The 13,423-nt window shown below is 34.3% G+C and overlaps 1 protein-coding gene across 1 annotated transcript in view; it reads right to left on the bottom strand.

Moving 5' to 3' along the window:
- Nucleotides 1-968: 968 nt before the first annotated feature.
- LOC145248235 (perivitellin-2 67 kDa subunit-like) overlaps nt 969-13,423 on the bottom strand; it is a 17,116-nt gene continuing 4,661 nt past the window's right edge. Inside the window, exons 3-4 of the mRNA XM_080110115.1 lie at nt 12,340-12,612; nt 969-2,308 (exon numbers count right to left, since the gene is read on the bottom strand). Of these exons, the coding sequence (XP_079966241.1) occupies nt 1,393-2,308; nt 12,340-12,612 (1,189 nt within the window). The 3' untranslated portion in view covers nt 969-1,392. The remainder of the gene's footprint in view (nt 2,309-12,339; nt 12,613-13,423) is intronic.

Below are 13,423 nucleotides of genomic sequence, written 5' to 3'. Positions count from 1 at the left end.
TGGCTATGGCATAGCTGACAATGCCTGTAATCTGATAGTTTTGGTGCTGTTTGCTCGAATTCCTTCATTTCTTATTTTTACACACAAACGTTTGCAACGATTCTGAATCTACTCTCCTGATATTCTTATTCATCATAAAAATGATTTAGGATATTACTCCTGATGCATTACTCATTTCCAGAAAGGGCTGTTGGTTCCTCAAATTATGTGACTTCTTTTAAATCATTCAACAATTGAATCAACTTAGATCTCTCACAAGGCCATTTGATATTTTTCATTTGTTTTGACTGTTTTACGGCATATCAACACTTATTTATAATCATAAATTTAAAACAATAAACACAATCAGAAGTTAAATAATTATAGCAGTTGAATCTGATCATATTACTAATTCAGTTGACGTCATTCTAACACTTTTCTAAATATAAACTCGGTTTCCATGAACAAAGCTTTTTTTTCTAGGACTGCCCGCCTGTGGAACACTGTTCCACTGGCCTACTTCTCAATTGACTACAATATGGTCGCCTTCATGTCCAATGTAAACACGTTCTTATTAAGCTGTCCCTTTAAATAATCTAAATTCTACCAAATCTTCACCATTAACGATTATTATGCTACCACCTTACAGTGATTAACCTTTATCCTCGAATGGCCTTTGAGCCTTGATAAGTAATAATTTCGTTGTAAAAAAAAATAACATTATGATAACAGAAGCTGTAACAAAGAAACAGTCTACAATACAACCTTGGTGCCAAGGCATGTTATGGAGTTGATGCAAACCAGCCCCTAACTGCAGATGCACAAAAGGAAAAGGTAGTGCCTGGGAAGATCCGCTCATAACATCAGACACTATCCTTTCATAACAATTAAAATTATTGCTAATAGGCGTCTTGGGAGGACAGGTATTCTGCTAGTTTTGTTATAAATCAAAGTTGCGAGTAACAAAAAAAAAAACAAAAAAAACAATCAAAATTTTATAAAACATAAGATTTGATTTATTGGTACTTTCTACATGGTTACAATGTAAAGTTTTTTAATGATTTTTTTTCATTAGACATTTTAGGTTTAAAACCGATTAAAGATGACGACGAAAAAATGAGTTTCAGAGGATGGGCAGATGGATTTGTCTTCTTGCTTTTCAGACTCTGGTGTTGTTTGCTCGAATTCCTTCATTTCTTATTTTTACACACAAACGTTTGCAACGGTTCAGAATCTACTCTCCTGATATTCTTATTCATCGTAAAAATGATTTTGAATATTACTCCTGATGCATTACTCATTTATAAATAATAATAAAAAGAAACGGACGTTTAATCAATAATATTACTGATTCAGTTGACGTCATTCTTACAATCCTTGTTACGACCACACAGTTTTAGATGTGTTAACATTTTAACTTTGAATAATTCCCCAACGCATGCGGCAGCCACCACCTCTACGGTCAGTATCATCTCGATAAGCTGCTGTCCAACTGTTAGCAGTAGCACACAATAATCTTTGCGCACCTCCTCCGCACTGACCTCCATCTCCATCAGGATACCACTCGAAACATAGTTTCATGCTACGATACCAAATTGGGGCAGCATCAGGAACCACCAAACGCCATTGCATCCGACAGCCACCACCACGCCTGTCAGTATCGTCTCTGTATTCCGGTGTAAATTGATTGAGAGATGCACAAAGGTGTCTGGCAGCTCCACCACCACACTGACCACCATCTCCATCAGGCCACCATTGGTAGCAGATTTTAGTTTGCTGGAGCCAACTTTGACTTACGTGACCTGACTTCTGGATTCCCCATTGCATGCGACAGCCCCCACCACGTCTGTCAGTATCGTCTCTGTAGTAAGTCGTCATGGATCCAACATGTGCACAAAGGTATCGTCCGACACCGCCTCCGCACTGTCCGCCATCGCCATCTGGTCTCCATTTATAACACAGTTGGACATTATCCAGAAACCACGATGGTACCTCTAGTTCTCCTTCCAACTTGTTACCGAGGGTTATAACAGCGTTATGATCACTTGCTTTCAAGGCTTTCAATTGATTTTTATAAGCAGAAATCTGTTTATAGAAACCTGGATATTTGTTGGTGGCCCAATTTAAGAGGTTCATCAGGGAATCAATATAGGCCTTATCGATATAGATCTGAATAGCTTTTTCCATGGATTCTCTTTTTGATTTATCTTCAATGAGGTCACTGATGGTTTTAAGTTTGCCACCAAAAACCCACGGGTTTTTACTTATAGTAGGTTGCCATTTGCTTATTCCACCTGCAGACAAAAGGTTCGTATCGCCTCCATAATACCTAAAAATAAATAAATCAGAACATGTATATATATATATATACATAGATAATATCTGAAAATATATATATATGTGAACAAATGATTAATAAAACATGTTTAAAAACATCTTCAAAAAGAGTTAAAAACATATTTAATTTTACAAAGGAAGCACAAGATAAGTGGATAGTCCTTAATCCGCGGAGTTTCGAAGAAATACTCTCCTTCTCATCAGAGGGCAGGAATTAGCAAAATGCGGGATCGGATTTTGCATGTAAAAGTATTTAATGAATCACAAGTAAGTCACAGATCTTACTTGGTTAAAAAAAAGGGTGAGGTAAGGGGAATATGAGGTAAAAGAAAAAATGATAAAAAGATTTCACATGAATGGATAGTCCGGTGAAGAGTAAAAAAATCCAAGGATGCTAAAATCCAAACACGGTCGAATTAAAAACTTCCAATCCAACAGGTAAGTGAAAATATATATAGATATATGTACAAGTGGATTTTAATTATCATGTTCTTAACTTCCCTCATCTCAACTTGCTGTTTACTTCGTACGTACTATACTCTAGTTTTGATGCCATGTCTAAAAATAAGCAAAACTAATTTACAAAACTCACTATGTTTGTCTGCCTGTCTTTATTTTCAAACTCTATCTCTTCCAGAACTAAAAGTTGCAGAGCGGCACTAGGGGCCTCAAATGATTGGATTTTTTATGGACCGTTCTTTAAGAGTTTTTAAATGGGTAAAAATTGAAAAAGTCGTTATACATTTTCTACATTAGTTTATTTTTAATCAGTTCAAATGCGTGTTACATTCGTACAGTGATAATGTCAGCAGATTTTGATACCACAGTTTTACTTTCGATTCTAGCTGATGGCACCGAATACATTTTTTTTTTTTTTTTTTACTTTTGAAATCAGGACTCTATAATAATATATATGAAATCTGGACAAATAAAAATATCATATTTTAGTGTATTTTACGACCGGGCAAAGTCGGGCGACTCTATCCCCCACTAGTGATATATATATATATATATATATATATATATATATATATATATATATATATATATATATATATATATAGTAAGTTATGTAAATATATATGGCAATTAAGCTACACAAAATTTGCCGTGTTTCATCCTTGTGAGGATCTTCAGGCTAATGCCCCACAAAGATGAAACATAGAAAATTCTGGATAGCTTAATTGCCATATATATTTTCATAACTTATTACCTAGTTCTACTTACGTATTGAACACTGTTGAAGTAAATACTTAAAATTGATACATAACATATTATATCTTATTAAATTGTGGATACATGTTGCCTGGGTGTGTCGAAATAGTGTAGTAAGAAACCCCGAAAAAACAATGGTAGTAGCGGGGGTATCAAAACAACAGTAGAAAGTTTGCTTGGAGAGAGGTGTAGGCAGGCAGGCTCGAACCCGTAATGTGAAGGAGGAAAAGAAGGTTAATAAACACGTAACGTCTTAGCCGACGCCTCCATGGCAAAATCGGAAGTCGCGAACGTTGAAATTAAGGCTAGTCAATTGAAAGGAGACAATGACTTGCGAAAATTGTGGCGAAAAAAGCAACTGCCCAGTTGAAAATGAAGGAATTAATGCTTTTGGCCAATTTTTCAATATTTGTCATCCGAAAGATCGAGGTTAACAACGATACAGGTTTCGTGATGTTCTGACGTGTCTGTCCAAAGTTTTTGACACACACACACACACACACATTTTGTCCTTTATATATATATACTAGCGGGGGTACCACGCGTTGCCCGGGTATTTGTAGGTGTGTGTGTTGGGATGGGGGGGGGGTAAATCAGAACAAAAAGAAAACTTAACGATAGCGATTTAAAAAAAAAAGATTGGGGTTCGTGGCACGTGGGCTCGAACCCAGAGCCTTGAAATCTATAGACTGAGCCTGAACACCTGCGCTACGGCGACAACGTTAGTCTTAGAGCGATTAAAGTGAGTCAAGTCAAGGAGGTTTGATTGACAGGTGGACGCTTAATGAGGTCATCGGAGGAGCGTTACGATGATGGGGCAGTTTTTTGGCGTTTGTTTCCTTTTTTTCGGGTTTTTGCGGGACCGTTTTTGTCATTTACTGCGGTACAGTTTGGGCTTCCCCAAGATGATAGGAGGGGGGGCAGCTCCCCATTGAAAGGGGATTGTCCAAATTGAATAGCAATTGTCTGATATAAGGAAAAACCCGCATTGATCAAAGCTGATTGCCGGCGATCGCGCTGGGAATGATGCAACAACCTTCCTATTAGTTTCGCTTTTATTATACGAAAAAAGGCGAATCTACATGTACCGATCGAAAAATGTTGAATTTTTAGCTTTTGAAAGTCGGACACATTAAATACATACGCGACCCCCATTCGTAACTCGTGATTTCGATGTGATATAAAAAGTTTTAAAAATGAGCGACGGGCTCGAGAAGCCGCTGGAAAAAATCCTTTTGCGGACATACACAAAAAGCGAACATACAAACATACACACATTTCCGCTTATATATATATATATATATATATATATATATATATATATATATATATATAGATATAGATATAGATATAGATATAGATATAGATATATAGATCGATAGATAGATATATAGATATATAGATAGATAGATTTAAGTTTTTAATATCACTGAAAATCGGCCCTGTCGGTGGGGCATTAGAATACACCGGCTGCCTCCCTGCAGAGGGTAAAAGTCCCTCAATGGGGGTCCTGGATATGACCTTAAACTATATCCAGTGGTGAGGCCCCAGTTCGTGGGCTTTGGGGAGTGTGTAGCCACCTATTAATTACAATTGCTCCCAGGTCCACTCTGACCCGGAGTGGTAGTACCTGTTAGAGTCCCAACTATGGGTTAAATAGAAACCGACGTGAAAACAACAAATATATTCTATTAAAAAAATTTTTCTTCAAAATCTTTGGATTCGGCATTAAATAACCCGAAAAGGGTTGATATGCCGTAAAACAAAAACAACCAACCACTGAAAATCATGACAATGTTTCCGTCAATAGGGATGAACAACTAAAGACCTCATCAGGCGATATCGGTACTTTCTTAAAAAAAAAAAAAGAAGCAAATCCTGTATGGCATGAGGTTCAACATAAAAACGAATTTTACAAGAATTTATTTTAAAGGTCATATGACTCCCATGATATTCAGAAGAAAATAGAAAAGAGAGTAAAGAAAGAAAAAAAAAACGGATAAAAGAGGAAATAGACGATGAGGATGACGACGACGGGCGCAGAAGAAGAAGAAGAAGAAGAAGAAGAAGAAGAAGAAGAAGAAGAAGAAGAAGAAGAAGAATGGGTGAGTTTCAATCTTCGTATAAGCCCACGCAAGCGTTGAGCATTAATATTAACTATCCCTCTTCCATCTATGAGCACGGAGAAAGTAGGTTAATTTAAAGTAGTTCAAGACTACTTCACGTTCCACAAATACACTAGTTACAGGGGAAGGGGTAATTCCATCTGGTTTACTATTTTTTATATTCATTTTATTTGCTTTTTTACTATTAAAGAATAAAATAATATAAAATTAATTTTGATTTAAAAAGGCATGTTTTCAATTTATAGTTATAATATATAATAATGAAGCCTAAAAAAATAGAATAAAATAACATATACAATCGAATATTAAAATAATTACAAAGTACTGGAAATAAATGCATAAGATATATCTCCGTATAAACTTTTATGCGAATGCATATATTGTTATTGTTGTTGTTGTTGTTGTTGGTGGTGTTATAATAATAATAATAATAATAATAATAATAATAATAATAATATAAAAGGAACTTTGTGTGTCTGTGAGTTTGTTCCCTATGAACTCCAAGACGGTTGGGCCCATTTTAAAAAAAAAAAAACTTCACACAAATGTGCCTTATTGTTATATATTCGTTATCATCGAGGTTATCCTTGAGGGGCACTTTTTACGTTTGGTGTATAACATCAAAAGGCGAAGGCATACATTTACGTTTCTTGTATACACTGTATAACATCAAAATGTATTCATGTGCGTATGATTGTCTCTAATATAAATGGTTGTGTGTTTGATTATCATAAAGGGTATCGTGTGTGTGACATGTAATTTCTGAACCTACCTCGGCTTCTTCAAAACTGACCATCTGGAAATTTCTCATCCTGGAGGGAGACTTGATACCTGTTTGACGAAGATTTATCACTCCAAGACGATGAATCGGTATTATAGTTTTTTATTTCACTTTCCCCAGAGGTCCTGCAGCAGGTGGAAGTGAAATCTGCTTGTGTGGGTTCTTCTTCATACACGTCAGCGTTCGTCTTCCCCCTCCCCAGTTAAGAGGGGGAGACCACGGAAAAACGTCCGTCTTCTTCAAAGCTCAAATCAAATCTCACCGATCTGCTGATCACGTCATACATACGTAATTTGGTCAGCTGACCTTCGGTTCTGGTAAACGTGTCTACACTCCACGTTCACTCACCTCTCTCTCTCTCTCTGTCTCTCTCTCTCTGTTTCTCTCTCTCTCTCTCTCTCTCTCTCTCTCTCTCTCTCTCTCTCTCTCTCTGTAACATTATGAGTACCTGGGAGTGTTCTTAGATAGGTTTTGTATCAGAATGCCTCCGATAATTATCGAAAATCGACAATCAATAAAAAACATTAAATATGGAACAGTCCGATTTTAACTAAAGTTATCACTTTTATACAGTCTAACCTCACAAGTGCACTTGAGAAGTTTTATCACTGCACAAACACATGTGTCTGCGTTTAAAATCAACAGTAGGTTCTTTAACATGGCAGGGGCACGTTCGAAATTAATGTTTCTGTTTAGAGCACAATTGAAGAATGATACTTGATTTTTGCAATTTTAAGCTTTAATTCAAGCCATTATATATAAAAAAAATGTTTATATATAAAATCGATAGTAGGTTCTCTACAGTGCAATGTAGACTACACTATATTGTGGGCTAAGAGCAATCGATTTGATTTAAAAATAGGCGATTTCACCGATTTCGATGACAACAAAAATGTGTGGAACATTCGTCGACCAACATTCAATCCCGGGCAACGTCGGTTCTCTCTGCTAATATATATATATATATATACATATATTATTTTATAGTGGCAATTAGACATGGAGTCTAAAGAGCAAAATTTATTTTAATGTATCAATACTTTAAAAGAACAGTGCCCATAGTACTGTAGAGATATAATAAGCTCAATAGGTGTATTTATCCTAGAGCTATATATATATATATATATATATATATATATATATATATATATATATATATATATATATATATATATATATTGAGTATAAAGGTCAATAATTGTAAATTATAAATCAGTTTCAAAAGGAGAAACAAACAAAATCAAATTTTGATTTTGTTTCTTCATGCGTTCGGAACTGATTTATAATTTACAATTATTAATCTTTATATTCAATATATATATATATATATATATATATATATATATAGAGAGAGAGAGAGAGAGAGAGAGAGAGATAGATAGATAGATAGATAGAGAAAGAGAGAGAGACAGAGAGACAGAGGGAGAGAGAGTTCCCTATGGACCCTGAAACGGATGGGCCGAGTTTTATGAAATTCCACACAAACGTACTTCATATGTCTGGCAGTGTTCTTGAATAGGTTTTGTATCGGAATGTCTTCGATAAGTATCAATAATCGATAATCGAAAAACTCAGATGAAAGACGGAACAAGCGATTTTGATCCTTTTTTTTTTGTTGTTTGAACATGCAGGACTTGTGAGAAGTCTACATCATGATATTAGTTGCCTCCTTGCATGGAAGTTAGACAGAAGTTTAGGTTTGGAAAAGCCAGTCCACTAGTATTAGCAAAGTCTTACGATAAGAACCTGAACATCGTCTGATGATTTTTTTTCACCCCAAACTGTTTCATTCCCAGTTCATTCCTGATTCCAATTTGCAATTCAGTTGTTACATAATTCATTACACGCACTCGTCTAAGTGTACAATGATATCAAGATTCCATTTATTAATTCAAGGCATGACGGAAGATCAAACAGAGATCTGCTAGCAAAGACGAAGTTACAAAAGAATGCGTGATGCGTAGGGAGAAACATGGTTTAGTAGAAAAAGAAACTTTTTATAAATGGTTCAATTTTTGAAGAACAGGCGAAGAGGGCGTCAATCTTTATAGTTTAAATATAAACTTTGGACCCCTTAACATTTATTGTTTTGGGTTCAAATCAAATTAAAAAGTTTGATCCATTTCCAAGTAATCTACATCTAAAATTTAAAGTGTTTAGACCTTGAATAGGCGGGGGAGCTTGGTAGAGTTTTCAAAGGTCAAATCGTTGAACTTTGACCCCTTGACAGCCAAATCTCTGGTAAAAAAACGGATTAAAAAGATTTTTCCAAATTTCAATACCCCTTAGGTCAAATCTCGAGTCTGTAGACTGAAAATTGACAGAGTAGATTGGTGGGTAAATGTACACACACAGACACACAGAGACAATTTTTCTTTTATAGGCATATAGATTTCAAGACGTTGTCCATCTTACCTTTTATTTCTTTCAGCATGTTAAATGTTCAATTATTGACAGCACCTGTTTCATAGCACAGGATCATTCTTGTAATAATTATGTTAATTTTTTAATCTATTCAGCCCTGATTCATCCGCAGAATATGAACCCATCAATTTTAAAGAAAATAAAAGGAACATGAGTATAGTTATAAAAAATCGGAAGAGCTGTTGCAATTGTGGTTTGTTTTAGTTACGGCATCTTTCATTCATATATATATATATATATATATATATATATATATATATATATATATATATATATATATATATATATATATACTGTATTAACATATCCAAGACTTACAAAAGAGGAATTGATAGCAACAAAAAGTGTATTTCATTTTAAGTTACAATTGTTTCAATACCAGTTGGACAATTTCAAGCATTAGGGCGTTTGAAAATTTTCACATAACAAGCATTTCTTCAGACTTCTTGAATACAAAACACTTTGACAAGAGAAAATTGTTTAAAGAAAAATCCCTTAACGGAAATGAAGCATATATATTTATATTAGTGTTGGGACGATTAATTGAAATCAGAAGGTGGAATCATAAAAATTGGAGCTTTTGGGGGTATCAGTATTGGTATCGGAATCGGAAAGATTTAAGCATATTTTCCGATGCCAAAGCCGATTCCTTAAATTATCTTTTTCATTTGGTTTTGGTTTAAGAAACATCTTCCACTGCTTGTAGTAATAATGGAACAATCAATGTTTGTTGATTTTAAGCTTCCAGTAAAACTAAAATCTCTAGCTCACCCCCTCACAAGTGTGTTTTTACGTTTGAGAATATATAGGCACGTTTAAGCTGTGTTTTTATGGTAATCTGAACAAAGTAACACTCTTATAGTTAAATACTTAGAGATTTATAAAGAATCAGAATCAGAATCGGTAATTGTATCGGAATCGGGAAAAATACTAGAATCGTCCTATCACTAATATACATAAATCTGGATTTCTGGGATTAACACTTGATCTCTATATGAGACACATAAGCGGTTCAATTTTAAGAACAAACGATGAGGGCTTCAGTCTTCAGGGATTATATTTTATCAGGATAATTCAAGGTAAAAACAGGGGAGACTACCAATGGAAATCTGTTTGTGTATGTGTGTGCGTGTGTGTGTATGGCCTCAATGCATTTCCACATTTCTCAACGGATTTCGATAATGTTCTATGCACTAGTTCATCAGAATATAGAAGACATCACTTCAAGCACGTGGCTTTTAGGTGCAACTTGATAATTTCGCAGTCGAATTTTATGATACATACATATATTGTCTGCTGCTTATCGTCTTTGTAAATGGCGACTGTTTAAACAAGTGTACTCTCTTCTCTAATAAACAAAATAAAGTTAGTCTCTTTGTGAGATTATTGTGCATTATGGAGTACTGCCTGCAACCATGAAATTAATTCTGTTTATGACATCTTGTTTGAATCAATGTATGTTCGTGAAAATCTTTTTTTTTAATCGATTCTATCTGGATTTATATTTTCATTTAAAATATTAAATGAAAGGCAGAAAAATTTTCCACTCACTTACAAGATTATGTACTAACTCTGTCACTTATAAAAAATTAGGAGTGAACAGACATTTATGTTGATTCACAGGTATAATTTCTATTTCAAGCGGTTTGATTGGCTAAGCGATATAGTTTGGAATAATCACTGCAGTTTTTCCTAATTTTATTATTGGTAGTAAGAGATATAAAAGAGGATAAACTGTTGATAAAAGAGAGAGAGAGAGAGAGAGAGAGAGAGAGAGAGAGAAGTTGCAGCTAGCAAGTATGTGGGGAAAAACATAAATCTCAGAAAGTTTCTAGAATGTGGCCCACCTTCAAGATCTTAAAATGTTTTAATATTGTGATATAAATAAAGTAGTTAGAAAAAAAGCAATGATTTTTTTTAATAATTAATCAGAAGTGAGTTTTCCGGGAAATATTTGTAATTAATCAGAATTTACTTTCCCAGATACTTTTTCTTACAACTAATTAGAAATGACTCTTCCCGGACATTATTGTAAGAAGAAGCCGTGTCTTTTACTGGGCATTTTAAACATTGGATTTTCCAGGGCATTTTAATGAAAAACCTTTGTAACATTACATATAGTTTTTTGGTTTCCAATATATTTAATGTTACAAAATGGTTTCCAATATATTTAATGTTACGAAATGGTTTCCAATATATTTAATGTTACAAAATGGTTTCCAATATATTTAATGATACAAAATGGTTTCCAATATATTTAATAAAAAATGCCCTAGAATAGTTAGTTCTGATTAATTACACAAATGCCCTGATAAAGTCACTTCTGATGAGTTGTAAGAAATGTTTTCGTTTTTTAAATACTATATTTAATGTTGCAAAGTTTTAACATTACAATAATGTCTTGGAAAAATCACTTCTGATTAATTACAAAAATGCATTAGTAAAAATCAGTTTGGAGTAATTGTCAGAAAAATGTTCTGTTTTTAAACTACTTTATTTAATGTCACAAAGTTTAAATATTATAAAAACTGCCCTGGAACAGTCACTTTTGATTAATTACAAAAATGCCCTGGTAAATAATTTTTATTAATTGTGAGAAAATGTTTTGTTTTTCAAATACTATAATGTTTTATGCTTAATGGAGAGAACTTGAATGCTTACTAGGCAATATCCTCGAGTGTCTAAGATTTCTCTTTACAAGGGTTTGTCAGGAGAACATGGCATGAGGATACTTTATTGTAACTGGCTGACCGAAACATACTCATGAATGTACAGTGGTAGATACGTAAATGTTGCCTTAAATAAAACGTATATGCATTCTTTTTTTACATGGGGGGTCACCACTTATCAAGGCCCGGAGGCCACTCAAGGATAAGGGTTATTGCGTGTACAGTAATCAATGAGATAGTATTGTAGTAAGCATTAGAATTGGAGATTTGATAGAGTGTCTTACTTAAGAGGGCGGTTTGTCAGGAATTTGTTTATGTTGGACTTGAAGGCATATATATGCATATATATTCAATAACAAAAGTGTGCGTAAAAACATACATTCTAGGGGGCTTTCAGAATGCAGAATCCAATTTGAAGGCACACCTTCAAGATTGTATGACTTTCCTAAGTTGAGGAGTTGAGAATCGGTAGCGCCGGTCCTAGTAACAAAAGACATAAGAATCCTCGTTAAGTTCTATAAATAAAATCCTGATTTGTTTTACCATGTTCTCTTTAGTTATTGTGCGGTTTAGTTCTAAAAATGTCCGTCGACTTCTGTTCATTTGCAAAGTAGGAAAATTTCAAAATTTTTAATAAAAAAAACAAACAAAAAAAAATACTTGTTTGTTTTCACAAACAAAAAATCCTTTTCTATACAGCACAAATCTGCACAGCATAAAATTAGAATCAAATTAATTAAAGTAGTTACCGAGGATTTTCATGCAAATAAACAAACAAAACAACAACAAAAAATAAATTAAAATTTACCTGACAATCTTATTGGTGCTTTCTGTGAAACGTGTGTCAACTTTTTTTACTGAACCCGAGTAACTTCCGCTTGCTTTCAGAAAGTTAAAAAATGTGGCACTCGCTTGCGCTTTCACGTCTTTGTCCGATTTCCCTTTGTAATAGGACTTCTTGGTTTCCAGATAAAACTGTAAGATTCCGCCAAAATTAACCTTTTCGAAATAGTGCGTTCCAAAATACTCAATGAACATAAAATATTTATCAGGGTCACTTTCAAAGGAGTCCGGGAGTAACCTGTATTGAAAAGATGCAAACAATGAATAAATTTGAAGAAACAGAAATTGTTATGAAATGAGATAGGGTCGATTCTTACGATGCGTCCATTTATCTAATTTATAAAACTCACTATGTCTGTCTGTCTGTCTGTCTTTCTGTCTGCTATTTGTCTGTCTGTCTTCATATATTCAAACTCTATCTCTACCGAAACTAAAAGTCGTAGAGCGGCGCTAGGGGTCTCAAATATTGTTTTTTTTTTATGGGGCCATTCTTTTATGGGTATTTAGCCGGTTAAAATAGTTTAGGACTGATCTGAGTCACCCCTAAAAGCCAAAAATTAGGGCGAAAATAATTTTGTCTGTTCTGTGACTTATAAAATTTTTTTATCTACTTGAGAGTCATCACTTATCAAGGCCCGAAAGCCACTTGAGGATAATGAATCAAAGGTGGTAGTGTAGTAATCATTAATGGTGTAAATTGAGTAGAATTTGATTATTTATGGAGACGGTTCAACAAGTACTTTTTTACATTGGATTTGAAGGCTACCGTGTTGAATTCAACTGGGAAGCAGGACAGCAGGACAGTGTTTCATAGGCGGACAGTTCTGGGGAAAAAGGCTTTGTTCATGGAGTCTGCGTTTAAATTAAGGCACAGATTGAGAGTGGCTGTAGCTTTAACCGGCTACTTATTTTAAACGGTTGGTTTATGGTAAATCTACGGAGAATGAAATGCATAGGTTGAAACCAAAGTATTGTAAACGACTTTTTAAACAAAATTCTTCTTTTATACAGAGATAGGGTAGAGAGAACTGCAGAGGGGATTGAAACTT

This window comes from Euprymna scolopes, chromosome 26, assembly GCF_053919585.1.
Source record: "Euprymna scolopes isolate OS-2025 chromosome 26, ASM5391958v1, whole genome shotgun sequence".
Classification (NCBI taxonomy): Eukaryota; Metazoa; Mollusca; class Cephalopoda; order Sepiida; family Sepiolidae; genus Euprymna; species Euprymna scolopes.
This window is presented reverse-complemented; position numbering and strand designations above follow the sequence as displayed.